The 24,902-nt window shown below is 30.7% G+C and overlaps 1 protein-coding gene across 4 annotated transcripts in view; it reads right to left on the bottom strand.

The window, feature by feature from the left end:
* Positions 1-7,239: 7,239 nt before the first annotated feature.
* The window catches only part of LOC107457110 (prostaglandin reductase 3), a 33,457-nt gene continuing 15,794 nt past the window's right edge, over positions 7,240-24,902 (bottom strand). For all 4 annotated transcript variants that reach the window (XM_016075184.3, XM_016075183.3, XM_016075187.2 and 1 more), the window contains exons 6-11: positions 16,266-16,334; positions 13,699-13,773; positions 13,500-13,571; positions 12,839-13,006; positions 9,250-9,435; positions 7,240-7,467 (exon numbers count right to left, since the gene is read on the bottom strand). In XM_016075184.3, the coding sequence (XP_015930670.1) occupies positions 7,417-7,467; positions 9,250-9,435; positions 12,839-13,006; positions 13,500-13,571; positions 13,699-13,773; positions 16,266-16,334 (621 nt within the window). In that variant the 3' untranslated portion in view covers positions 7,240-7,416. The remainder of the gene's footprint in view (positions 7,468-9,249; positions 9,436-12,838; positions 13,007-13,499; positions 13,572-13,698; positions 13,774-16,265; positions 16,335-24,902) is intronic.

Raw genomic sequence — 24,902 nt, 5'->3', positions numbered from 1 at the left:
AATATAATAACAAATATAGTAAGCATATCAACTGAATATGGCATTGACTTATATCGTTTTTTTTTAACTATAAATTCTTCAACTTACAGCTAAAATTAAAATTTTAGTTTTCCTTATTTAATGTAATTTTTAGCTAATTCTAAGATTGTAAAAAAAGTTAAGACATTAAGACGCATAACATGCTTATAAAATTGAAGTAAATCAAAATTTCAAAGTTAATATTAAAAAAATTACATTCAATAAGAGTACTTTTGAAGGATTATTTAATCATTATAAGCGCATGTTATAATTTTTTTCTTTTTAATACTCGCATCAGCTTTTTTAATCGTTATTTGTAACCATTGTAACATAATTAAAGTATTATTAATAATGGCATTACTTTCTGATGAAGACCTTTAGTTGGTTTGTTTTAATACAAGTATAATTTAAATCAATTAACTGAAACTTAAAAAGAAAAAAAATTCATTGCGACTGGTATACAGTATCAATTTTTTTTAAAAAATACTCTTGCTAACAAGTATAAAAAATGAATTATTTTTCACTTATTCTAAAAGTATACTAAAACATTTGTTGAACAAAAAATATTAAGAACCATGAAATATTTTGAATATCTTATCTTGAATATGTTTGTTTTGTTGAATGTAATGTCTATATAACATATTTTTAACTGTAATACAAGTTACCAAATTATTTTGCATTTGAATAGTTCATTTTGTAGACTTTTTTAAAAATTATAAACTTATTTTTTATTCAACAGTTTAGGTTCATTAAAAAAAAATTTCAAGTTACTTAACATCAAATTGTATTATCAAATCCATAACATGTTCACTTCGTACTAAAACTGTATCTTTAGTAGGTTGATACTTTTTTACTAAATAGTTGTTGTTGGTTACAAATTACAATTTCTAAGTTTTAACTACGCTATATTTCTTTGATTTGATTGTTAAGATTCAGCTTCTATTATTTAATTGTCAAATATGTCCTATGATTTTGTTTGCTTATTCTTTAATTTAATTGTAAGCTCATTTCCAGGATTTTATATTGCCTTAACTGTGATTTAACTGAAATACTAATTTATATGCTTCGCCTGCCAATTCACTTTTTAAGACATAAATTCTCGATTAATTTCCTCTTTTTGTCAGTTCATCTCTTTGATTTGATTGACAATTCATTTTATATTGTCTAAATTGACGATTCCTCTCTTTTTTTTGGTCAGTTCATCTCTTTGATTTGACAGCCAGTTAGTAGACTATTACATTTTGTTGTATATTATTTAATAGTTAATTTACTTCTAATATTTTAGAGTCAATAATTTTTCAATAATTTAATTGCCAATTCATTTCTATGATTTGATTATCAATTTGCTTTATATAATCTAAATTGCCGATTCACCTCCTTTTCTGTCAGTTTATCTCTTTGATTTGACTGACAGATTTTTATTATTATATATTGTGATGTCATTTTTAAATATTTAACAGTCAAATTACTTCTACAATTTCGGTAACAGTAATATTTTAATAATTTAACTATCTGTTCATTTCTGTAAATTTATTGTTAAATCAATAATTTAACTGCCAGTTCATTTCTATGATTTGATTGTCAATTCGCTTTATATAATCTAAATTGCCGATTCACCTCCTTTTCTTTCAGTTTATCTCTTTGATTTGACTGTCAGATTTTTATTATTATATATTGTGATGTCATTTTTAAATATTTAACAGTCAATTTGCTTCTACAATTTCGGAAGCAGTAATATTTAAATAATTTAACTATCAGTTCATTTCTATAAATTGATTGTTAAATCAATAATTTTTCAATAATTTAATTGCCAGTTCATTTCTATGATTTGATTGTCAATTCGCTTTATATAATCTAAACTGTCGATTCACCTCCTTTTTTTGTCAATTTTTCTCTTTGATTTGACCGTCAGATTTTTTTATTATATATTGTGATGTCATTTTTAAATATTTAACAGTCTATTTGCCTCTACAATTTCGGCAACAATAATATTTTAGAAATTTAATAATTATCAGTTCATTTCTCTAAATTGATTGTTAAGTCGTTTTATGTTATCTAAATTATCAAACTATCTCAATTTTTGTCAGCTCATCTCTTTGATTTGATTGTCAGATTTTTTACTATTCTATACTGTGATATATTTAAATATGTAATTGTCAATTTGCTTCTATGATCTGATTAGCTGTTCATTTAACACTGATACAATGATTTATTCATTTACTTGATTGAAAGTTCAATGCCTTTATTATGATATAATTTTTAATTGCTTTATATTATTTCATTGTAAACTTTTAACCGATTACTATTATTTTTTACAATTATTATAGTGCCGATTTCTACAATTTAATTGTCATTTAATTTAATTCTAAGATTTATTTGACAATACAAGAAACAAATGAAATAAAATAAAAATATGACCACCGAAGCCGACGTCTTCAAGACGTCGGCTTCGGTGGTCATATTTTTATTTTATTTCATTTGTTTCTTGTATTGATACTTTTTTCTGAAATTTCTGCTGCTTCTTAGCGCGTTTTTTTCAAAGAAGTTTTTTCAAAGAAGTTTTATCTTTTTGATCTTAATTATTTGTGTTTTCTTTCAGTATTTATTTGACAATTTTTCTCTTTAACCTGATTGTCAGTTTATTATAAAGGATTTAATTTTTTCGACAAATATCGCGTCTATATTACGTTCTTATTTAATCATATCCTTAAAAAATGAGCGTTTTTTTAATACCTGTTTACTCAGATAGAATGTTATATTGTGCGTTACTATAAAAGGAGTAGATACTGTGCTTATGTGCACATTGTTAGTAAGATGATTTATAATGTATTCTTATTCTGCTAAGTAATTGAGTGAGAAGTTATCTCAAATTCCAAGGTTATAAAAATTATCATATTTGATGTTTTTATTATTTTCCAACCATGTGTCAAAACACAATTGTGTCAAATAATGACAAACTAGGCTTACAAAAACAGTAGGTCTTTATGACAAATTACTGAATAATGAAATTGTGTACTCATTAAAAAAATGACAAAACCACAATGAAACTATTTCCAATCTAATAAAACTACCCAGCTACTACCTACACCATCTGTTTCATGTTTCATTTCTTTCGTTGCTCTATTAACCGTAAAAAAGGGATACTCAAATCTCACGAAACTTTTTATTTCTGACGAAACTATTTCCTGGTATATGCTTTGAGCGAACATTTTGTCAAATGACTCAATAATTATCGCCACTTCTTCGCGGAAATGGAATTCGCTAAAAGTAACGAAAACTATGATCATTCTATATTATCTTTCATAATAAAATAAATAAATAAATGAAATAAATTAAATTAAATAATTTCATAATAAATAAATAAATAAAAGTACCAGGAGGCACTTGCAGTGCCTCATATCTAACGGGTGAAACTGTTGAACCCTTTTTCTCGGGCACCAAATAGGTTGATCAGCGTCACCTCAACAACACAATGATAGAGATGAATTACATACATACTGAAGGGGGATTGGAACACAGGATCTTTCAGGTATGATTCTTTAATCACCGTTCAACCGATCGTCTAGTCCAGGGGAGTCAAACTCAAACGCTAACTTGGGCCAAATAAACAATGCTTAACTTTAGGTTGGCCGCAAAAAAAATCAGTGTTCATAGAAACAAATATTTTTATTTTGAATAGTACATTGTAATAAACATATATAAAGTAAAATTATTGTTTGATATTTGACATCTGTTCACAGCTACTATCCTTCCTATTTCGGGAGAAATTTTATTTGCCGAGACTACTTTCAAAGTTGACCCAACGTGAGCGTTAATTAATACGGTTTCGGACAGGAGATTTATTTCCATCATAACAGAAAATAATTGCTCGCACTGATAAGTACTTCCAAACATGGAAATAATTTCATATGCGAATTTTCGAGTATTTTGAAACCTAGCATGTGTGAAATTCAGGCACACTCACTTCAATGAATTTTGCCTTCAAATTTGAGTTGCCCTGAATCTCAATCACTTCCATTTGCATATTACTGGGTACTGAGTCTATATTTATTGAGAAAATCGAAGAAAAGAAACGAAATTTGTCTTCCAAAGAATTAAAATCCTTGTTTCAAACCTTGTTTCAAATTCTGTTCTAAGATTTGAAATTTTTTTTTTGCGTATTTTTGATACGAGGCAGTATCCCTGGAATGGCAGGTACCGCAAGCCAATTAGAATTTTACATTTTCACGCGCACAATCTAAAATGATCCGTATAGTTTATAAATAAAGTGTATTATAATTTTAAATGCTAGTTTCCTTTCTAATTAACATTTCTATTTTATTTTTACTTTGAGTCCGATATATTGACTGGGCCGCAAAAATGTTGATCTCGGGTCGCATGCGGCCCGCGGGCCGCGAGTTTGACACACCTGGTCTAGTCTTCCTTCTTGTTTAGTCATCCTAGTTAACTATCTCCCAGAATGCCCTGCGATATGATTCCATTAAAATAAGTTATTTTAAACTTTATCACTTTTCCGTCATAATTGAACTATGATAATGTGTACGATTTTATTCGAAGGAAATATTTCCTAAATTATGGAAGTCAATTGAATATTTTAGCAATATGTACTAGACAAAAAAATTTCCATGTATCAGGGATTTCGTAACTCTAAACTTCTCGGCAATCTCTTTTAAGGCAAATGTTTAAGTTTAACGATACAGTTTATTATTGCGATCGACTAGTATTGATTTGATCGATACTATTATATTAATAATTAAATAATCGTTTTTGTTACCACTTGTATTCACTTGAAATGTGATAGGTAAAGAAAAGCAGTAAAATATTAACCACTGAGCTCGTATTAAAACATTCTAGTTTTTCTTATCATTAAAATACATTAATTATTGTTTTATATGAGAGCATAAAGCTGTTTCCAATATTAAGGTAATTTTCCTAATTCTTTTCACAATTTTTAAAGACCTTTTTATCTTTTAAAGTTATATCTAGGGAACGATACGCTCTGTTTTGTTTGCATAAAGCTGCTTTCGAAAAATCTAACATCACTTCTATTCGCGAATAATACACTCTATAACAAAAAAATCGACGCACCAAGAAGCAATCATTCGATTGCTTAGAAATTTCGTATGCATGAATGTTTTGAACAGATATCGCTGGAATGATGCCGACTGGGGACGTATAGTCTTTAGCGACGAATCCCGCTTCCAACTGTGTCCTGACGATCAACGAAGACGTGTTTGGAGACGCACAGGGCAGATCCTGCCTTCACTATTGCACGCCACACTGGCCCTCAACAAGGCATTATGGTCTGGGGTGCCATTTCCTTTGACAGCCGGACCCCTTTGGTCGTCATTAGAGGTACACTTACTGCACAGCGGTACGTCGATGACATCCTAAGACCTGTTTTGCTACCGTTCCTTTTGCAGCGCCCTGGGCTGGTTTTTCAGCAGGGCAATGCCAGACCACATACGGCACGTGTTGCTATGAACTGCCTGCTAGCTTGTCAAACTCTTCCTTGGCCTGTCAGATCACCAGATCTCTCTCCCATCGAACATGTCTGGGATATGATGGGAAGGCGATTGCATCTGACACGGAATGTTGATGACTTCGTTCGACAATTGGATCGAATTTGGCAGGAAATACCGCAAGAGACCATCCGGGAGCTTTATCGGTCTATGCCACGCCGTGTGGCAAATTGTATCCAGACTAGAGACAAGTCAACACCTTATTGAACTTGTTACTGTAACTCTGCAATAAATTATTCAATTGTTCTGAAATTTTAATCATTTACTATTCTGTACATTGTCTTCCTATCCACCAATTTTCGTTTCAATCGGACAACTCCTTCTTGGTGCGTTGATTTTTTCGTTATAGAGTGTACATAGCTTCATTGGAGGAGGAAACATGAAAATAAACTTTGCTCTGTCCTTGGTTCCTATGCTTGTAATTTCTATGATCTGACGAATAGTTTAGAAGTTATATGGGTCTTAGACGCGAAAGTTTCTTACACTTGTATTTGTACCTATTTACGCATCTGACATTGTTATCTAAATAAGAGAGAAGGGTCATCATTTTAATGAAGATAATTTTGCGTGGAATATTACAAAATTTGAGTGAAATTGGTCGAATAGTTCCTGAGAAGTCTAATAATAAAAAAGTAGTATGTTAAAAATTAGATTCCTCAAAAAAATTATATTCTTTAAAATTATCCTAGAAAAATTTTTAAAAATCATAAATATAGGTTATTTTTTACAGGGAATTATCATTAGATAAATGAATTTTATAACTGAGTGAAAAAAGTTCTCAATTCGCTCACATAGTTCGATATATGGCGAAATACGCAAAAAGCAAAATTTAGCATTAAGGATTTCAATCTTTGAATCTTTATTTCTAGAAAGTGAAGATCCGATCATTAGATAAAAAGTTATTCAGAATGGTGCGTTTTTTATTTTGAGAGCTTTACTTCAAGAATTAGTTGATGGTACGCAATATGATATATTTCAAGTAATATATAAGCATTACGGATGAACTACCTGGAATCAGAAGTGGCTTTATTACGATGGGACAATTTTTTTTTCTTCCTACATTTACTTGTCTGATGTTCTTTCCGGTCCAGGAAATAAATTACTTCTTGTAAGTATTTGTTTTTCTATAGATTTTTTTTTTAAATTTGTTTGGTTTCCATCAAATTTTTTTGCGCGAAGTTATGGCATAAAAGCAAGGGGGCTTTATTTAAGTGGAATACACTGCATTTGACTAATTGAACTTCATTTTTTGTATGAAAAATTGTGAATTTTAATTTACTCTGAAAAATTGAAATTGCTTTCTTGAAGACACAGTAGCTCCATAGAAAATGCTCAATACATCATTGACCGTAATTACTCTCTTCCAAAATTGATGTCCATGTTTTCTACGACGGCAACGAAGAGTGTAGGCACCATTTACATCGGACATCGTAGCTCACCCCCTTTCTTGAACCTTTCGCTTTTTTTTCTCAGTAGCATTGCGCATAGTTTAGTTTCGGGAGCTGTTCTGCCATACACTGCGATTATAGTATTACAAAGAAAATCATTTCAACGAAAAAAATTTTTTTTTGTTTATTTAATAGTATATATCCCATTGAAAACCAGAAAATTGCAGTTTAGTTTAGGAATTAAAGTAAACCATAAAGCGTTAGTTTTAACAACAGTTTTCTGAATGTATGAGTACAATGAAAAGATAGAATTAAAAAAGAAAATTTTATTTCAAACAAATTCATGATTCTTTAACAGAAACAAGAGACAAAATGCATGAAAGCTCAAAGTTTATTCAAGCAAATTATACCATTTATACTCTTCTTAAGTCATCATTCCATAAAAGAAATCTTTTTCGAAAATACATTTTTTGCTCTAAACTGTTCCTTTAAGAAATTCTAACAACAACTTTGCCAATACTTTTGCCTGAATGAAGATGCTAAAAAAGAATAACAACAGTTTCAGCATCATTGTGCAAAATTTACGAGCAATTTAATAGTTCAAGTTTTTTAATTGTTGACAAAGTATTAAAGAAAACTATTTCAGAGCATATTCTTTTAATTAGTGTTTTTATAAATATGTTTATTAATTAATTTTAAATATAACCACTGACTAAATTAAATCCATATGTTAAGTAGATTGATTCAACAGATAAAAATTTAGAATAAAATAGCCTAACATTATTGAAACTAGCACCTTAGTCTAACATTTTTAATTTAAAACACACTCAAAATAGTTACAATCAAGGTTCGAATGAAATACACAACGTCTTACATAGAAAATTATAATAAAAATGGTTGGGAAGTGACAACAGTTTCAGTATCAAGTATTTTGTAAAGTTTAAATTCATAGCTTGATTTTTAATAAACCAATTAAGTTAAAACTTAGTAATTTGTTTGAGTATAGTATGTTCTTATTCTTAAACAAGTTAGTAGTACTTTACTTGAGTTCATCTGAATTAGAACTGAATATTGGTAATTATTTTAAACGATTTTTAAGGGCCATCAAAAAAAGTTTTTTGTATAAAAATGAAAAAGAAATTTTCTTAAATTTAAAAACTGGTTTTTGCTTTTAAATTTTTTCCAGCTGATAAAAAAGTTTATTTGACAGTCTATTAAAAGTTTTAAGTCAATAATAAAACTTCTTATTACTTTTATCAAACGCGAGACGTTATAGTATCATTTTACCTTCAAAAATTAAGATCTAAAAAATTAAATTAAGCTCTTTGAATTGTTTCACAAAAATAAATGCTTTTAATGCTGCACTTGCCTTTTTAAACGTCTTTAAAAAATATCCAAAATCTTATGTTAAATTTTAAATATATTATATTAAGTTCGAAAAGATTGTACATAGATGCTTTCGTGATGGAATCAAAGCCATCCAAACCTCTTAATAATGAAACAAATATTTCAAATGACTAAAAAATTTACATTTTGAAAGCTCAATATAAAGGAATTTCACTGCAAATTTTATAGTCATTAATTGTTAAACAACTTTTAATAGCAAAGCATGTATAAGTTGTAAAAGAAATTGAATACATTTTATACATTACATTTTTCTAAATAAATTCCTTTTAAGTGTGAATTTCGAAATATTTATGTTTGGAACTTGTTTCAAAAAATGGATTATCTCTGATATTTTACATACATAATTTAATAAAATATTAAATGAGAAACTGTTTGAAAAGGAATTCTATGCATTATTAACAATCGGTAACTGCAATTTTAACGAACCTAAGATGAATTGCAGATAAATGCACGAAAAAAAGAATTACTTTTTTGTAACTTGAAACTTCATATCAAATCTTGTTAAGATAGTGACTACATATTACTCGATTAAAAAACTTCATTCGTTTAAAAATAACATTCGTCGTGATTTAAGCGCTCAAAAATAGGGGCCCATTTTCAGGACTAACAAAGAAAAATAAATAAAAAAGTCTTTTCTGCTTGCTTCCGTGGGCAGCCTAAATGGTCATCGCCTGGTAAATGTATCTAGTAAAGGTTGGATCCATTTAAAAATGGAAGCCTATTTTTGAGCGCTTGAAGTATGTCAACTGTTACATCCAATCTGCATATTTTTTGAAATGATGAAAGGCTTTTAATCAAATAATATCTTACCACTTCAATTTTCTGAAACTATATATTTAATAATGATTGCATATTTTTTTTAATATTTTGAAAATAAAACTAATAAAAAGCTTTTTAATTGAAAAGTTCCTTACCTCAACCCCTTTATAGACACCTTCTAAACCAACAAATTCTTCACCAGTTGTCGTTGCCCCGTTATCGACAATTGCTCGCAGTTTACCGCTTTGAACATTTTCCATCATATACTTAAAATACGTAGCAAAACAATCGGCATAGTGTAGCACTAGGAAGCCTTGAATAGCTGATGAGTTGAATAACAGCTTTAAGGAAGAATTTATGCATTAATAAAAATCATGTTATAAATAAATGTCATGCGTAATGAAAATTTAATTTAAAATTTTCATGCTTTTTTTTACAAAAAATAATTTTATTGAAGAAGCAATTTAAGTTTTAAATACAATAAAAATTTAATCAATCAAACTAAGTTGATAAATTCGCAAACCAAACTTTTGACAACTTCAAAAGTAGGTATATTAAGTTTTATATAAATTTTTCGAGTCGTTGTGATGACTATCAAAATTAAGTATTAAAATCTAACTTTTTTCTTTTATAAATGCGCAACGTTTTTTCGTTTTTTTATTGCATTATGAAACGCAAAATAAACTACGTACAATGAAATATAATCAGTTAGGTTGTTAATATTTCTATTTACGCAATTCTTTTGTTTCAGTAAATGAATCATTCAAGTTTTAAATTGATTAGTTAAAATAAATGCACGATTTTTAAAAAAATGGCAATAATTCGTTTAAATTAAAAACTGAAAAAATTTCTAGATAATTAAAAAATTTATAAATAATTTTATTTTAATTTATTTAAAGGAACTATCTCATTAAATTGATAAATATCAGTTCAATTTATTTTATCAAACTGTTAATTACCCAAAGAGTGAGAAAAATTGAAAAAAATTTGGGAGAAATAACAAATAATTTAGCACAGAGACATATTTTTTTACTGGAACAGGTATAATTACTTCAAAAATATACCTGTTACCTCTAATGTAAACATTTTGAATATATGCTGTAACAAAAACAGCCAAACAGTAGCTTCAAATTTTATATACAGTACAAAATGAACTCAAAATTCGAGGTAATAACTTTAAATATGCTACTTAATTTATGCATACGCCATTTTTCGTTTCGAAATCAAATATAAAAACATTCTGAATAAAAATGTCTTTTCTTCGGCGCTATCTGGAAAGTCTGGATCAGGTTTGTTCCTCTTAATGTTAATTTCAATTTTTTTGTGCTTCGGGATATCTCGAGAATTTTTAAAACGAATTGAAAAGTGTTTGCACACTATTATGTAACATTCTATTCTCAAAAGTGTTTCCTAATAAAATAATTTTTATAATTATTTATTATTTTTATTATATTATTAATTAATTATTTTAATAATGCAATTTTATGGGGCAAAATACAAAATATTAACGAAATATTTCACGAAATAAAATTTTTATTCTTTTTACCTTTGGTGAGACATAGCTAAATACGAAAAAAAGAACTTAACACTGAAATTTTAAATTTTTAATCACTGACTTACCTTAATCATTTTGACCATATTTTCCTAATTGCAGCTATTCCCTATATCTTGAGGGTCAAAAATTAAAATCAGTCGAAGAAAATACATGTCTATTAACTGAAATTACATTTTTTGGTTTGATTTTGAATCGTCTGCACTAATTAATTAGCATAATTAAGGTTAGGCATTCGAGTCTTTTCACGATTGTGTGTTAGTACTTGAAAATCCAATAATTAAATCAAAAATCACTCAGATAGTTAACTTTTTTTGTGCGTACAGTACATTACAGGGTTTGCATGTCAAATAAATACCAGGCACACATTCTCCATCGACTGTGATGGTGTATATATCTAATTGTTTTAACCTTATTGATCGAATGAAGAATTTTAATGGTAGGGGAGAGTGGGGTGAATTCTAACAGGGTACGATTGCAACAAAGCAAAAGTTTCCAGTGTCGGGTTCTAGATTTGGTTCCTAGGTGGCGCACAAGGTGTATTTAATAAATCTACATGTTCACCCCCTGCTGGCAACCATTTTTATGTACTTTTGAAAGTCATCACAAAAGATATTTTCACGCTACGTAAGAACTTTTTGGTATTAGAATATTATATTGAAACAAAGTAAATTTGTTTAAACAAATAAAAATTATTAACCGAATATGTAAGGACACCTTAATTAACATTTCAATAAAGAAAAATTAGTTTTGTTAATTAACTAGCATTGTTTTTAACAAATGAAGTTGAAATGGCATCTTGAGGACGATTGTAACAATAAGTAAAGGGACGATTGCAACAGCTGAAAATAAATAATCTTATGTTTACAAACCATTACTTAACTCTTTAAGAACCACCAATAGTTTCCTATAACATTTATATTCTGTTGCATGGGCATTATTTTATTTGCCACCTTTCACAACATAAATTAAAATTTTTAACCCCTTAAAGTTAAAAGTTTGACCCTTTAGGTCTCTGCTCATTATTATTTTTACTCCTAAAATATCACTACTATTTTGATCAATAAAAAATATATCACAACTATGATAATGTATAATTAACTATGGTTTAGTTGAATTTATGAACTGTTACAATTGACCCCGTAAGTGGGGACAGTTGTAACAATTGCACGACTGTCAAAAATTGTTAATAACTAATATAATAACATTTAAAATAAGGTATTTATTTTTTTTCTAGTAGAGGATAGTCTACTTTACTCGTCTGTCAACTGATACTAATAATATATTGGATTTTTTGTTAGTTAAAAATAGCTAAGGTAAAAATGTTACAATTGACCCCACTCTCCCCTACAGGATCCATAACGTACTTAAAATCGCAAACTTAAGCAGCATTATAAATGAGATCTAATCTAAAAATAAAAGGAAGTAACAAGAAATAAAATAAGAAAATACAATTTATTAAGATGTTTGCGAGTCGAAAAATCGAAATATATCGAAATGTAAATTTCCCTGGTTTCATTATGACGCGATAAAACTAATACTATAAATTAACTACAGGAAAAATATTTTACACCAAAGCAGGCTCCATTACGTGCTCAGATTTTGATTCCAAAAAAACAAAAAATAATTTTTCGAAAGTTTAGCAATAAAACCTTATGAAAAATGCCTGTTACCATTTTGACTCGTAATCAGTAATAAAAGTAACACATTCTCGTTTCAGCTGGTTGTGATCCAGAAGGGTCATGGAAGTAAGGTTTCACAATTTTGTGACCAACACTTAATTGTGGTAATTTGGTCAGTATTAGTAGAATCGGTATTTGGTCAGTATCGTTCCGGACAAGCTGGTATCCATCGATCTGAAGCTGGGAGGGCTTGAAGCCACCACAGAGAATCGAACCCCAATTCTTCACAATGACAGTTCAGTGTCTTAACCACTGAGCCATATCACCACTCGCGGTATATACAATAATAATAATATACTTAACAGTAATATAGATTTGTATTTCATGCAAATTAAACCTCACATAAAAAAATATTTGAAAAAAATTGCATCTTTAAATTCACTCTTGAAGAATTATAAAATTTGAAACAAGTATACATGCAATCTATTAAAACTTCAAAACTTAAAAATTTAACACATGAAAGTATTTTCCTAAAATCAAAATTAATATATTTACAACAGCAATACTTACTTGACTTGGCAAATTAGAAAGATCAACTTTAGGAAGACCTTCCGAGCTATCATTTTTGTAACCAGTTATTCCTCCAACAACAATCAATCTACCTTTTTTAGATAAATGCTTCAAACAAGTTTCGAAAATTTTACCACCAATTGTCTCCCATATGACATTTACACCATCCTATAAAAAAAAACTTAATTTCATGCTTAGGTATAAAGTTAAATATCTAATTTAATATCTCATATTCAAAGTTTCAAGCTGTTCCAAAAATACTTTTAAAATTTAAATTTTAATACTAATTTTTTAAGAAATGTTATTTCTACAAATGTAAGATATTATAAGCAATTTTTAAGTGTAAAAATAAAAAAAATAAATGTAAGGTAATAAAAATCCATTTTTCTAAATAAAAAGGCAATAATTGAAATTATTTCTTCCAAAAACAAGCAAAGGGCTTAAAAAAAGGGCTCTTTAAAATGATACATGAACGTTTAATCAAAAAGAGAATAAAATTAAGTTTTATTGTATGAATTGACAATAAAAATAAATGAAAATAAATCTTTTATCAAATTGCAGACTTGAAATTAAATTTAATAATTGAAGTATTCCAAACTTTTGTTTGGAATACTTCAACAAAACTAACAACATAATTTAAAAATTCAGTTTTAAATAGTACCTTATATTCCTTGGTTAAAACTTCATCAAGATCTTCTGTTTTATAGTTAATAACTCTATCACATCCAAGCTCCTATAAAATATTTGAATTTTTAAAAAAAATTTCAGTTGTACACTTTTGGTTGGATTATAAAATCTTTCAGTTATTTGATATTCTAAAATTGCAAAAATGATTAAATAAAGGTGAAAAGTTAACTCACTTTTAAAAGTTTTTCTTTTTCTTTGGATGAACAAGTTCCAATAACATGACAATCAGCTGCTTTCGCCCATTGCACCTGTAGAAATCAATTAAGAATTGACAGTGATGTTTTCAAAAACGAAGAGTGTACTCTTCAAAGTAGATCTAGAGCTCTAGAGCACTGTTTCGAAACGGTGATCCGAAAATCGGTGCCGGTCCCCGGATTAGTACTCGTATTAGTTCGTTGGCAAATTTTATTAATATTTAAATAGGTACAGGTTCAAAATATTTCTCGTTGTAGGGAATATGTAGTCAAACTGGTCAAAGTGCATCTACTTTGTGCGTGCAAAAATTTTACCAATAGTCCAAATTACTAACTTTAACGAATTATAATTACTAACACTGAAATCCAAAAATATAATTAATAAAAGTCCAAATTATGATTACTAACAGCAAAATATTTAACCGTCCCTTTGAGTAAACAGAGTTGAGAAACACTGGTCTAGAACAAAAAAGGATTAATTTTTTCGATACATAATCGATGAAAAATTTCGTCTGCATGTAGCTTGAAGAACATTGTAAAAAATTGACATAGCTCAAAATTCTCAAAAAATTGACTCATCGTTAAATAATGATATGAGTATACGGAGCAAATTCATTGAAAACACAACATAATGTTTTATTGAGCCATGATTAACATTAAAAATAAATAGTATTGTGCAGTGTTTCATTTAAGAACCATTTTAAGATTGTCAGATATTTTTAACGGTAAAATACTTCAATGTGCTCCCATATTAGAGTAATAAAGAAAGAAAATATATAAATTAAAACAAAAGTTTAAAAAAATAAATATATAGCTCACAATATGTGTTAACTTGTGAATAATAATTATTCACCATGTTAATTAAGGTAATTTAAATGCTGTATTTAAAAGAGAATTGGTACACATTTTATTTAAGTATAACATAGGCGTCACACAATAAGAACTTGAGTACACTGTTGAATATTAGAAGAAAATAAAAGGGCGCAATTTACGATAAAATATCTAATTTCATAATTGGCTACGTTCTATTTTTTAAATGTGCCTTTCCTGCTATATCATTTTCTTAGTTTGGAGCTATGTCCTAAAAACGAATGAAATGTGAAGAATATAAAAATTTCAAATATGGTTTTTCATTGATGGAACAACATAATCTTAATGGTAACCATCAATAATTCCACCATGAACCCTTATATTTTTGATGGTAGCCAACATAAGTAACCGTCACCCCAATGTAGAAATTCGGACTGATTTTAATGCCCCAATATAAGAATAGCAACGTGTTTTGATGGTTTTTTCACGCTCAACCATTAGAAATTTCCATCATAGTTAATGGTATACATATTCCTGATAATTGATGGTCTATTCCTGAGAACAAACAAGAATTCTCATTAAAAAATCATAGAAATGTATAGTTGGAACCATCATGGATTGTTGGCCCACGAGAATAAACTTCTCTTGATGGTTAACCATCATTGTATAAAAGTAGCATTTTCCGTCATGGAATGATGGAAATATGTTTCGGTATCAAACACCATGAACGCATGATAAAAATTAGTACAATAAAATGTACGAACAAAATAAGCTAGATTTACCTTAAATTGAAGTAAAACTAAAAAAATATAATGATTAAATTGAATCTTGCAAAATTAATCTAATTATAAAAAAGAAAATTTTTTATTAGTATATATGTATTTTGTTTTCTCAATATGTATTTTGTTTTCTCATTGATACTCACTTTTTTTTTTTAATTAAATGGGTCTTTTCTGTTTCATTTTAAATTAAACATTTTTTAAAAGGAGTATTTCAACTGCTTACAAGATCATAGGAAAATAACTAAAATAAATATACTATTCCGAAACAAGTGAAATAAGTAATTAACAACTTTAGTAAGTTATTATCCAAATTTAACTGTTCGGAGAACCGAAAAGTCATGTAGTTTCTGCACAGTTCGATATTTGCTTGTCATTTACTAGCTCATTATGAGCTTTAAAATCGTGTCAAAAATATTTTTTTGTAAGAGACTTATTTACACGTAAATAATTAAACTTTCACTTTTTTTTCAATTTTAAAGGGAAAGTCCAGCCTAACACCATAAAAGTACATGTCCCCCATGATAAGCTTTTTCAAGTTTCACGATGATAGTAATGCTTTAGTTGCTAGAAAAATCATTTGCTATGTTTAACCAAGCGCATTACACGTTGTAAATGTCAAAGATAATTTTCTAAGCTCACTCTTATTAATCAGGAAGACTACAGCTAGAAAAATGGCCTTAGATGAGGGGTACTGCTTACCTTGGAAAAAGGAATTAGGGTGGAAGGTATGACCTCACCCACCTTACTCACTGTGTAATGCACCATTGGATTACTGTTTATACAGTCGCTACAAAAACTTCTAAGTGGATGAATAACATCTGAGATTGTTTTAATTCTTATTAATGAACTTTTAAGAGCAATAGCAATCAATGCTGGGATTTTATTTAAAAAATTAAAACATATTCTATACTAAAATAACGTTCTTTAAACAAAAAGCAAGCAATTTTTACTTACAGCGATATGTCCAGCTCCACCAGCTGCTGCAGTAATTAACACTGTTTCTCCAGCCATTATACGAGCAGACTGAAATAAAAGTTGACAAAATATTTTACAAGCAATTTTATAACAATCCTCATGCTCTTGTTTTAAGATTAAATTTACTACATTAAAGATACTAAACTGAACTTGAAAAAATCAGAGCAAGCAGAATGTTTCGTAATTAGACATTACATTCTTTAATATATTGTTAAAAACCTTTGTAAAGGGAAAAAAGCAAAACTGCGCACAATAGGAGACGCACATTTAATTCCAAGTTAGAAAAATTCAAAGGCGTTTGAGAAGGATTATATAAGTAAATTGAAGTGCAAGTGACATTAAAAGTAATAAAGCTTATTTGATATTGAAATAAGTTTCCGATTTGAATAAATTTACTCTAACTTTCACTGTAGTTATTTAAATAACTTCATAAACTTTAATAAACTTTACATTTTTCAGCTAAATTATTAATTTTTGTTTCTATATTTCTTGCGTTTTTACCTACTATTTATTTAGAATCAAAACTATTAGGATCTAAATAATTTACATAAAGTATTTGACATGATATCGATCTAAAATCTTTAAATAGGAATAGATACAGAATAGGTATGGGTGCTATATATAGTTTGCATAATGATCTAAATTTTTAGAACTCTAATCTTTAAAAAATTTCTCTCATAAAAAATACAATGCATTAAAATCACATTCTTAGGAGAGAAATAGCAGTAAGTTGTAAATATTTAGGTGCTTAGGAAAACTAGATATAGCACCTGAAATCCTTATCCATTATTATTTAAAAACCTTATCTACATCTATTCCTAATGTCAATTAATGCATTAAGATCAGATCATTGAGCGGGGGAGGATGACAACTTTGCTATGGGACAGAGGGTATGCGATATCCGTCTTCGTTAAACTTTTCTACCGCAAAGTGCTCGACTTTGCGTGTAGTTCGTTCATCGGGCTACCGAAGCAGGGGTGCCGTCTCCTCCGCAGAGGATCGAAATTGTGATAGCATGGCTTTTTTCTTTTCTTTTCTTCCAGGCGTGAACACGTACCTAGGTTTGAAAAACCCTTAACCGTATAGTCCACGTCTGGTCACAGGTCTAGCTCACATAATACATAGGTACATCACATTAGGTAAAAAAATAATAAATAAATAAAAAAATAAAACGAATAAAGAAAGTGTAAATGAAAAACAAAATTTTGAAGAAAGTTACAATAGATGACAGTAATTAAAAACTTAATGGATAAGTAACATTGAAGGATGAAAAGATCAGAGTTGCTACATGCATGGTATGAAGCGCTCTCTAAGAGGCTGTAAAATAGGAATTTTGAAATACTTGGAGAAAAAAAAGTAATTGAATCTCGTAGAAGAAAAGAAAAGGAGTTTTTAGAGTTTATCTTTAAGGGGATCAATTCAACTAGAGTTTGTGAATAAGAGAGGTTTGAGCATTTCTCATGGAGAATTGTGAGTACAACTGAAAGTTTGTGAATTCAAGAAGAATAAATTAAAGTTTTGAAGTAGTCACTGACTATAAGAATGTAGGAGTCACTGAAACTGCCAGGGTGGAGGCGTAGAATTTTGAATCGATACAGATCTCTGTGTGCAAAAATCGCACGGGAGGATAAGTTAATGAGGATTAAAATTTGATCGAAGTGCGGAGAGTGCAGTCTTGTAGCTTGGGCAATCTGCAGCATAGGGTGGGTGATGGGGATTGTGTAAAGTACCAAAGTACGTATTAGAGTGCCTGCAGTTGATGCAGTGATGGGTGTTTGAATTGCATTCGCTGGAGTGATGTTGGCTACCACAGGTCACGCATGGTGCGAATTCCTGTTGACATTGATGAGTCTGGTGGTCAAGACCTTGACACCATGAACATCTCCTGAACCTTTTCTCAACTATGCACTTATTCAGTCCTATGAAGATGAATCTAGCCGAAAGGAGATTAGTTGCGAGTCTATGGGAGACGTTGACTGTGATGTGGTGTTTGTCTGTAGCTCTTTTATGAGGTATGGATTTGACGTATTTTATGACGATATTGTTGCTGGGTGTGTCACAGTTCCTTTGGAGAATATTAGCGATGTCTGTGCCATCGAAGTGATCTGGTGCATTAAGTATAATGAGCGGAGTAAGGCGTTGCTCTTTATCTTTGAAGTGGAGTTTGTTTTCAATGTTTTTTGTCAAATTGACCTTATCATCTTGTGTATGGAATTTTATTTCAACGAGATTCTTCGTTTTGTATACTTTTTTCACATGTGGTTTTGGATTAGATTTGTTTATGATATTTGTGTGAGTTATTATGAGAGTGGAGTTGAGCTGACACCCCTCCTATATGGTCTTTCAGTTTTCTTATGCATTGATGGCGTGAGGAAATCACCACGTGCCTTGGGTCTTGATGCACCACTTTGTTCACCATGAGTTTGCATGTCATGTATGTTACCAGACGAGGACATAATGCAGAAATTAATGGAGATGGGGATAATGGGGAGTGAGAAAACAAAAGGGAAATTGAAATTTTTTTGGAAAATTAAGCAGAATGAGAAAATTGGCAGTGGTGAGTCATGTTCCAACCTCCGCGGGTTCCTTGAGATGTTAATACACTATATTTAGATGTGAATCCGATGCTCCATTGAAAATAATTATGATAATTATGCCGCCCCCGTTTATACACATAAGAGGTCGCTAAAATCTATTGAAACTATAAAAAAAAAACAGATCTGAAGAAACTAAGAAGTTGAGGCCGGTGGTCAGAGCGATAAGAGTAAGGCAACTTCAAATTGGGACAGAAGTCAGAATGATAACGGTGTAACCAGTGGCGACATGCATACAATAACTAGAAGTATATGATGTACTACACTAGTAAAAATTAATTTAAAATGAGTTAAATGTATAAACCCTAATTAAAGTTGAAAAAGAAAAACAATGAAATATTTAGGTTTAGTTGAGGGATGGAAAAGCATATGATAGGATACAATGAAATAACATTGATGGATACGGGGAATATTGAGCGCATAAATACATTAGAACAAGAATTAAAATTTTTATGCATTAGATTGACTCTTGGCAAGAGATGTTTACTAAAGAAGATGTTAAATGATATGGGTATAGGCGGTCGCTATATCGACATTGACTAGCTTATAAAAATAAAATGAGATAGAAAGAATGTTGTTCTAAACGTGATTGTATGCTTCTGCAAATGGTATGGCCAGGGAATGTCATTAAAACAAGTTATTGAAGCACTGCAAATTTCTTCTGATGTACTGGAAACTGGAGAAAGAGTATAGCCCTTAGCTATGTAGTACTGTTCTATTGGACGTTGTGCAAACATATGTTGATAATAGTGAAGTACATGCTAGTAACATAGTTAGATTAAAAATACACTGAGATGCAAAATAAAACTTTAATGGAAAAACATAGTAAAACATAATGAAGAATAACAATGCCCTAACAACTGTAAGATGATAATATAAAGCTTTGAAAGAACATATGTAGAATAAGAAACAAAAACTAATGACATTGTAAACACTGACTTTGATATTGGAATGTGACAACAAAAATTTGGTATATCTATCGAGAAGATTAAAAGATATTAAAAAATGAGAAGCACTTAACTGTAATTGTATTCATGAAATTTGTTTTGATTGTCGCTATGGGGAATGGAACATCAGTTAACATTGAAAAGTGATGTGACTTTAAAAATTTATAAAAAAATCAGAGGATGGCGATCAATCAAAAACAGTTGGGGGAAAGACATAAAAAAATTAGACTAAAATACCAACGATAAGATATTATTTAAAGTGTACAAAGTCAGCGTTTACAAATGACGAGCTTCAACATAGCGACAGCCTATATCTAGGCGTGACATATTTTAAAAAGATACTGATTATAAGAGTACCAGGCCGCCGGAAAGTTAAAACTTTATAAAATCGGAAAGATAATCGCATGGGCGAATGCAATGGAGTGTTTTGAGCCGGAAATGAAGACGATAAAAAAAAATATTAGTTGTTGAAAATTGCGATGGAATCCTCTTGCAGTGGATGACACGTTAATATGGCGGCCTGATACTCTAAGCCTAGATCAATGGAACATCGGATTTCAAACACTCAGAAACGGAAAAATAGGCCCGCCATAGGCCGGAAAAGACTCACCGGAGATGCCAAGGGGAATTACATCCTGTTTTTAATAAGATTTAGCTAGAAGAAAGGACTAATTAATGCTTTTAAAAGCGTATTTTTGGAGCTCCTGAAGGAGATGCTGTTTGTTACGTTTTGAAATAAGAATTGGATAGCTTTTGTATAATGGAGAGTTAGGTGAAAGCGTTTTATTTTGTCTCCAATAACTTTTGACTTATACAATGGAATTCGAGTTTATGTCTTAGAAATATGTTGCAATTTTGTATTTTCTTTTAAGAATTTTGTTTAATAAAATATAGGAGTGGAAGAAATAGGGTATATTTCTTGCCGTACTCAACATTGTGGCGACCCGAATCGTGATAAGAGGCAATAGTGACAGGTTAGTTACTGTAAATACATTTGTTATGCGATTTATTTCATTGATCAAAATTAAAGGTTAAACTTGATATCATAGTTAAGAATGGATGCAATATTAAGAAAACGCGGAGCTACTAGAGCTTCCTTTACCAAAACGTTTAATACTTTATTTGAAGAATTAAGTAAAGAGTTACCAGATGATAAAGTATTAAAAACTAAAAGTGCCACGTTAGAACGACTCTATGGAATATTAAATGAATTCGACTCAAGAGTACTAGAAAAAAAGTTTGATAGTGATGAAGAATTTGAAATAGAACATGCAAGTACCGAAGAGTATAATGAAAAAATGGATCTCGCTCGTGTAGAAATTGCAGACTATTTCAATAAGAAAGTTGAACCTTCCTTGGCTTCCTTTAGTTCGTCGCCAAAGCTAAGCAGACGAAAATTAAAGTTACCCAAGATTGAATTGAAACAATTCGGAGGTGACATTAAGGATTGGCTTACATTCTGGAATCAGTTTAAGCGTATCCACGATGACCAAGAAATGGAAAAAGAAGATAAATTCCATTATTTATATCAAGCAACCGTAGTTGGCTCCAGAGCTAGAGAAATCGTGGAGAGTTTCCCCGCCACTGCTGACAATTATGATAAGGTTATTGAATGCTTAAAAAATAGATTTGGTGGTGAAGAATTATTAATTGAATTTTATGTCAGAGAATTATTAAGTCTAGTTATTAAAAATGCCACAGAACAACCGAGAAGAATAAATGTAACTCATTTATACGATAAATTGGAATCCTACCTTCGTTCTTTAGAGTCAATAGGTATGACCAGTGACAAATACGCAGCAATGTTATTCCCTTTGGTTGAATCGTGCATTCCTGAAGAGATTTTAAGAGTTTGGTTAAGGAGTTATTCAACAACAAAGGTTCAAGAAAATACGTATTGTGAAAAATTGAAGCAACTGCTATTGTTTCTGAGAAACGAAGGGGAAGGAGAACAACGAATTTCTTTAGTGAGAACTGGATTCAAATTTATTGCTGCTGGTACTAAGAAAGAAAAGAAGACTGAAGCTGATATATTTATACCAACAGCAAATGAGTTATTTTCTGGAAGTAAAAGCTCGAGGACTGTGGTAGATAGAAGGTGTGTATTTTGCGACAAAAACCACGAGAGTAAAGATTGTTTTACGGCAGCCAAATTGGCTTACCATCAGAAGCAAGAACTAATTAAGAATAAGAAAGCTTGCTTTATATGTCTTAAGTTTGGACATAAAGCAAAATATTGCAAATCAAGTGTTAAATGTCTAATTTGTGCTAAGAGACATTGGTCGATCATGTGTGCAGAATTATCGCCAAACAAGCACGAAGTAAAAGATGAAAAAGTAATTGATTCGAGTGAATGCCAAAATGTAACACTTGCGAATTCTTGCTGTTCAGGAGAGATATTCCTTCAAACTTTAATGGTAAATATTGAGTGTAAAGAAGGAAAACGTGCTATAAGAGCATTAATTGACACTGGCTCTCAACGCTCATATATTCTGAAGAGCACTGTTGAGGAACTGAAATTTCGCCGAATTGATACTCAAACATTGATTCATAGCTTATTTGGAGGGTCAAAATCAAGCAGCGAAATTCATAATCTTTTTTCTATTAAAGTTACTGATTTGAAAAATAGTTATAGTTGTAATATGCATGTTTTGGATCAACATAAAATTTGCAGTTTTGTTCCACGACTTCATGATGGACCTTGGATACAGGAAATGGTACTGAAGGGCATCTCACTTAGTGATATTGGGAATCATCGACAGCCTATTGAGTTATTAATTGGAGCCGATGAAGCAGGAAAACTTTACACTGGGAAAGTGTGCAATTTGGCGTGTGGTTTAACTGCAGTAGAGACTTATTTAGGATGGGTCATTATGGGAAAAATGAAACCCTCAGTAATTGACGCCAATCTTTCGAATGTTTTGATTTCTCTATTAACTCAGACCACTGACATAGAAAACCTTTGGAAGCTTGAAGCAATAGGTATAACAGATGCATGTGAAATAAAAGATCAAAAGGAAATAGAGGACGCAGTCCAAGTGCACTTCGAAAGAACAGTTAAATTGAATTCTGAAGGACGGTATGAAATTCATTTGCCATGGATCAAAGAAGCCAACATCTTGCCTGACAATAGAAAAGTAGCCGAAAAAAGATTACTATCAACTACAACAAAACTTAACGAAGCTAATAAATTTTTCGACTACAATGCAATTTTTGAAAATTGGTGTAAGGAAGGTGTTATAGAAGAAGTCCCTGAACAATTTAAAGGCAATAGTGCACATTACCTTCCTCACCGAGCAGTTTTTAAAAACAGCTTGACAACTCCGGTGAGACCCGTTTTTGATGCATCTGCCAAACAGAAAGGATCTTTTTCATTAAATGATTGCTTAGCCAAGGGGCCAAATTTGCTGGAACTGATACCCGTGATAATTCTAAAATTTAGAAAAAACAGCATTGGGGTAATTTCCGATATAAAATGTGCCTTTCTTCAAATTTCAGTAAATGATAAAGATCGTGACTACTTACGTTTCTTGTGGTGGAAGGATGATAATAAAACAGAAATAAAACTTTTCAGACATTGTCGTGTAGTGTTCGGGGTAAACTGCAGTCCGTTTCTGCTTGGAGCAGTTATCAAATTTCATTTGAGACAGTTTGACTCTGAAATTGCCGAGAAGTTATTATATTCCTTTTATGTGGATAATTGTGTCACTTCTGTGAATACTGAAGAGGAATTGCGGAACTTCATCAATAAATCGACCGAAATAATGGGCAAAGGAAAATTTGACTTAAGATGCTGGGAGCATACGAAAATACATAATGATGAAGATGAAGAAAAAGAGGAAGTAACTAAAGTACTTGGATTACTGTGGAACAAACGAGAAGATTCCTTGTTTTGTGATGTACCAAAAATGAAGATGAAAGATATGCCAATCACACGGCGTACAGTGTTATCTGTGGCTCAAAGAATATTTGATCCAATTGGATTTAGTTGTCCAGTCACATTGATACCAAAATTGATTCTGCAAAAAAGTTGGCAAGAAAAACTAAGTTGGGATACCGAATTAACAGAAGATTTGAAAAAGGAATTCTTAGTTTGGCTTGAGGATTTACCTTTATTATCATCAGTAAGAATTCCTCGCCAAGCAACAGCAGTTAATAGAAGTTCCAGTAGTTTGCATGTTTTTGCTGACGCTTCAAAATATTCGTACGCAACTGCCATTTTTCTTAGAAATGAATCGCAAGATGAAATAAAAGTGCAACTTTTACAGGCGAAGTCAAGAGTTTCTCCACTGCGAAAAATTACGATTCCAAGACTTGAATTATTAGCTTGTTATATTGGCGCTAAGTTATCTGAATTCGTCACGAAAAGTTTAACTCTGGAAATAAGTGAAACATATTATTGGACGGATTCAACAACTGCCTTGTTCTGGATTAAGAAGAATGACCTACCCTGGGGAACATTCGTTTGTAACAGAGTGAAGAAAATACGTGAATGTAGTGATCCCAAGGATTGGAGACATGTTCCTGGTATTAGTAATCCTGCTGACTTGCCATCTAGGGGATGCACTGTTTCAAAGCTTCTGGAAACTAAATGGTGGGAGGGCCCACTTTGGTTGTCCAAGCCTAAAGAAGAGTGGCCTAATTCAACCCCAATCGAAAATGAAGAGGAAATATACTTAGAGCAGAGAAAAACCGTTGTGGCAACTCTTGCCTGCGAGAACACTGAAAATTCATGGATGCTAGCATATTTTTCGAGTTACTTAAAAATTTTAAGAATGACGGCATGGATTCTAAGATTCCTCAAAAATGCTCAGAAAACAAGAATTGAACGAGAGATTGGCGAGCTGAAATTGTACGAATTGAATGAGGCTGAAAAAGTATTAATGAAGCAGATTCAGCAAAAGTCATTTAATGACGAAGATATCGCCAGGTTAAAATCTTTATGCGTCTTTAAAGACGAAGAAGGTATCTTAAGAGTAAGCACCAAGTTAACTGAAAGAAAAGACCTTGAAAGCTTTATCAGTCCTATACTGCTGCCAAGCACACATAAACTTGTTGAATTAATGATTTTTTAC

The sequence above is a fragment of the Parasteatoda tepidariorum genome, chromosome 8 (genome assembly GCF_982258835.1).
Source record: "Parasteatoda tepidariorum strain Cologne lab strain chromosome 8, Ptep-v5.0, whole genome shotgun sequence".
NCBI classification, from domain to species: Eukaryota; Metazoa; Arthropoda; class Arachnida; order Araneae; family Theridiidae; genus Parasteatoda; species Parasteatoda tepidariorum.
The sequence above is the reverse complement of the archived record's forward strand: the minus strand, read 5'-3'. Positions and strand labels throughout refer to the sequence as shown.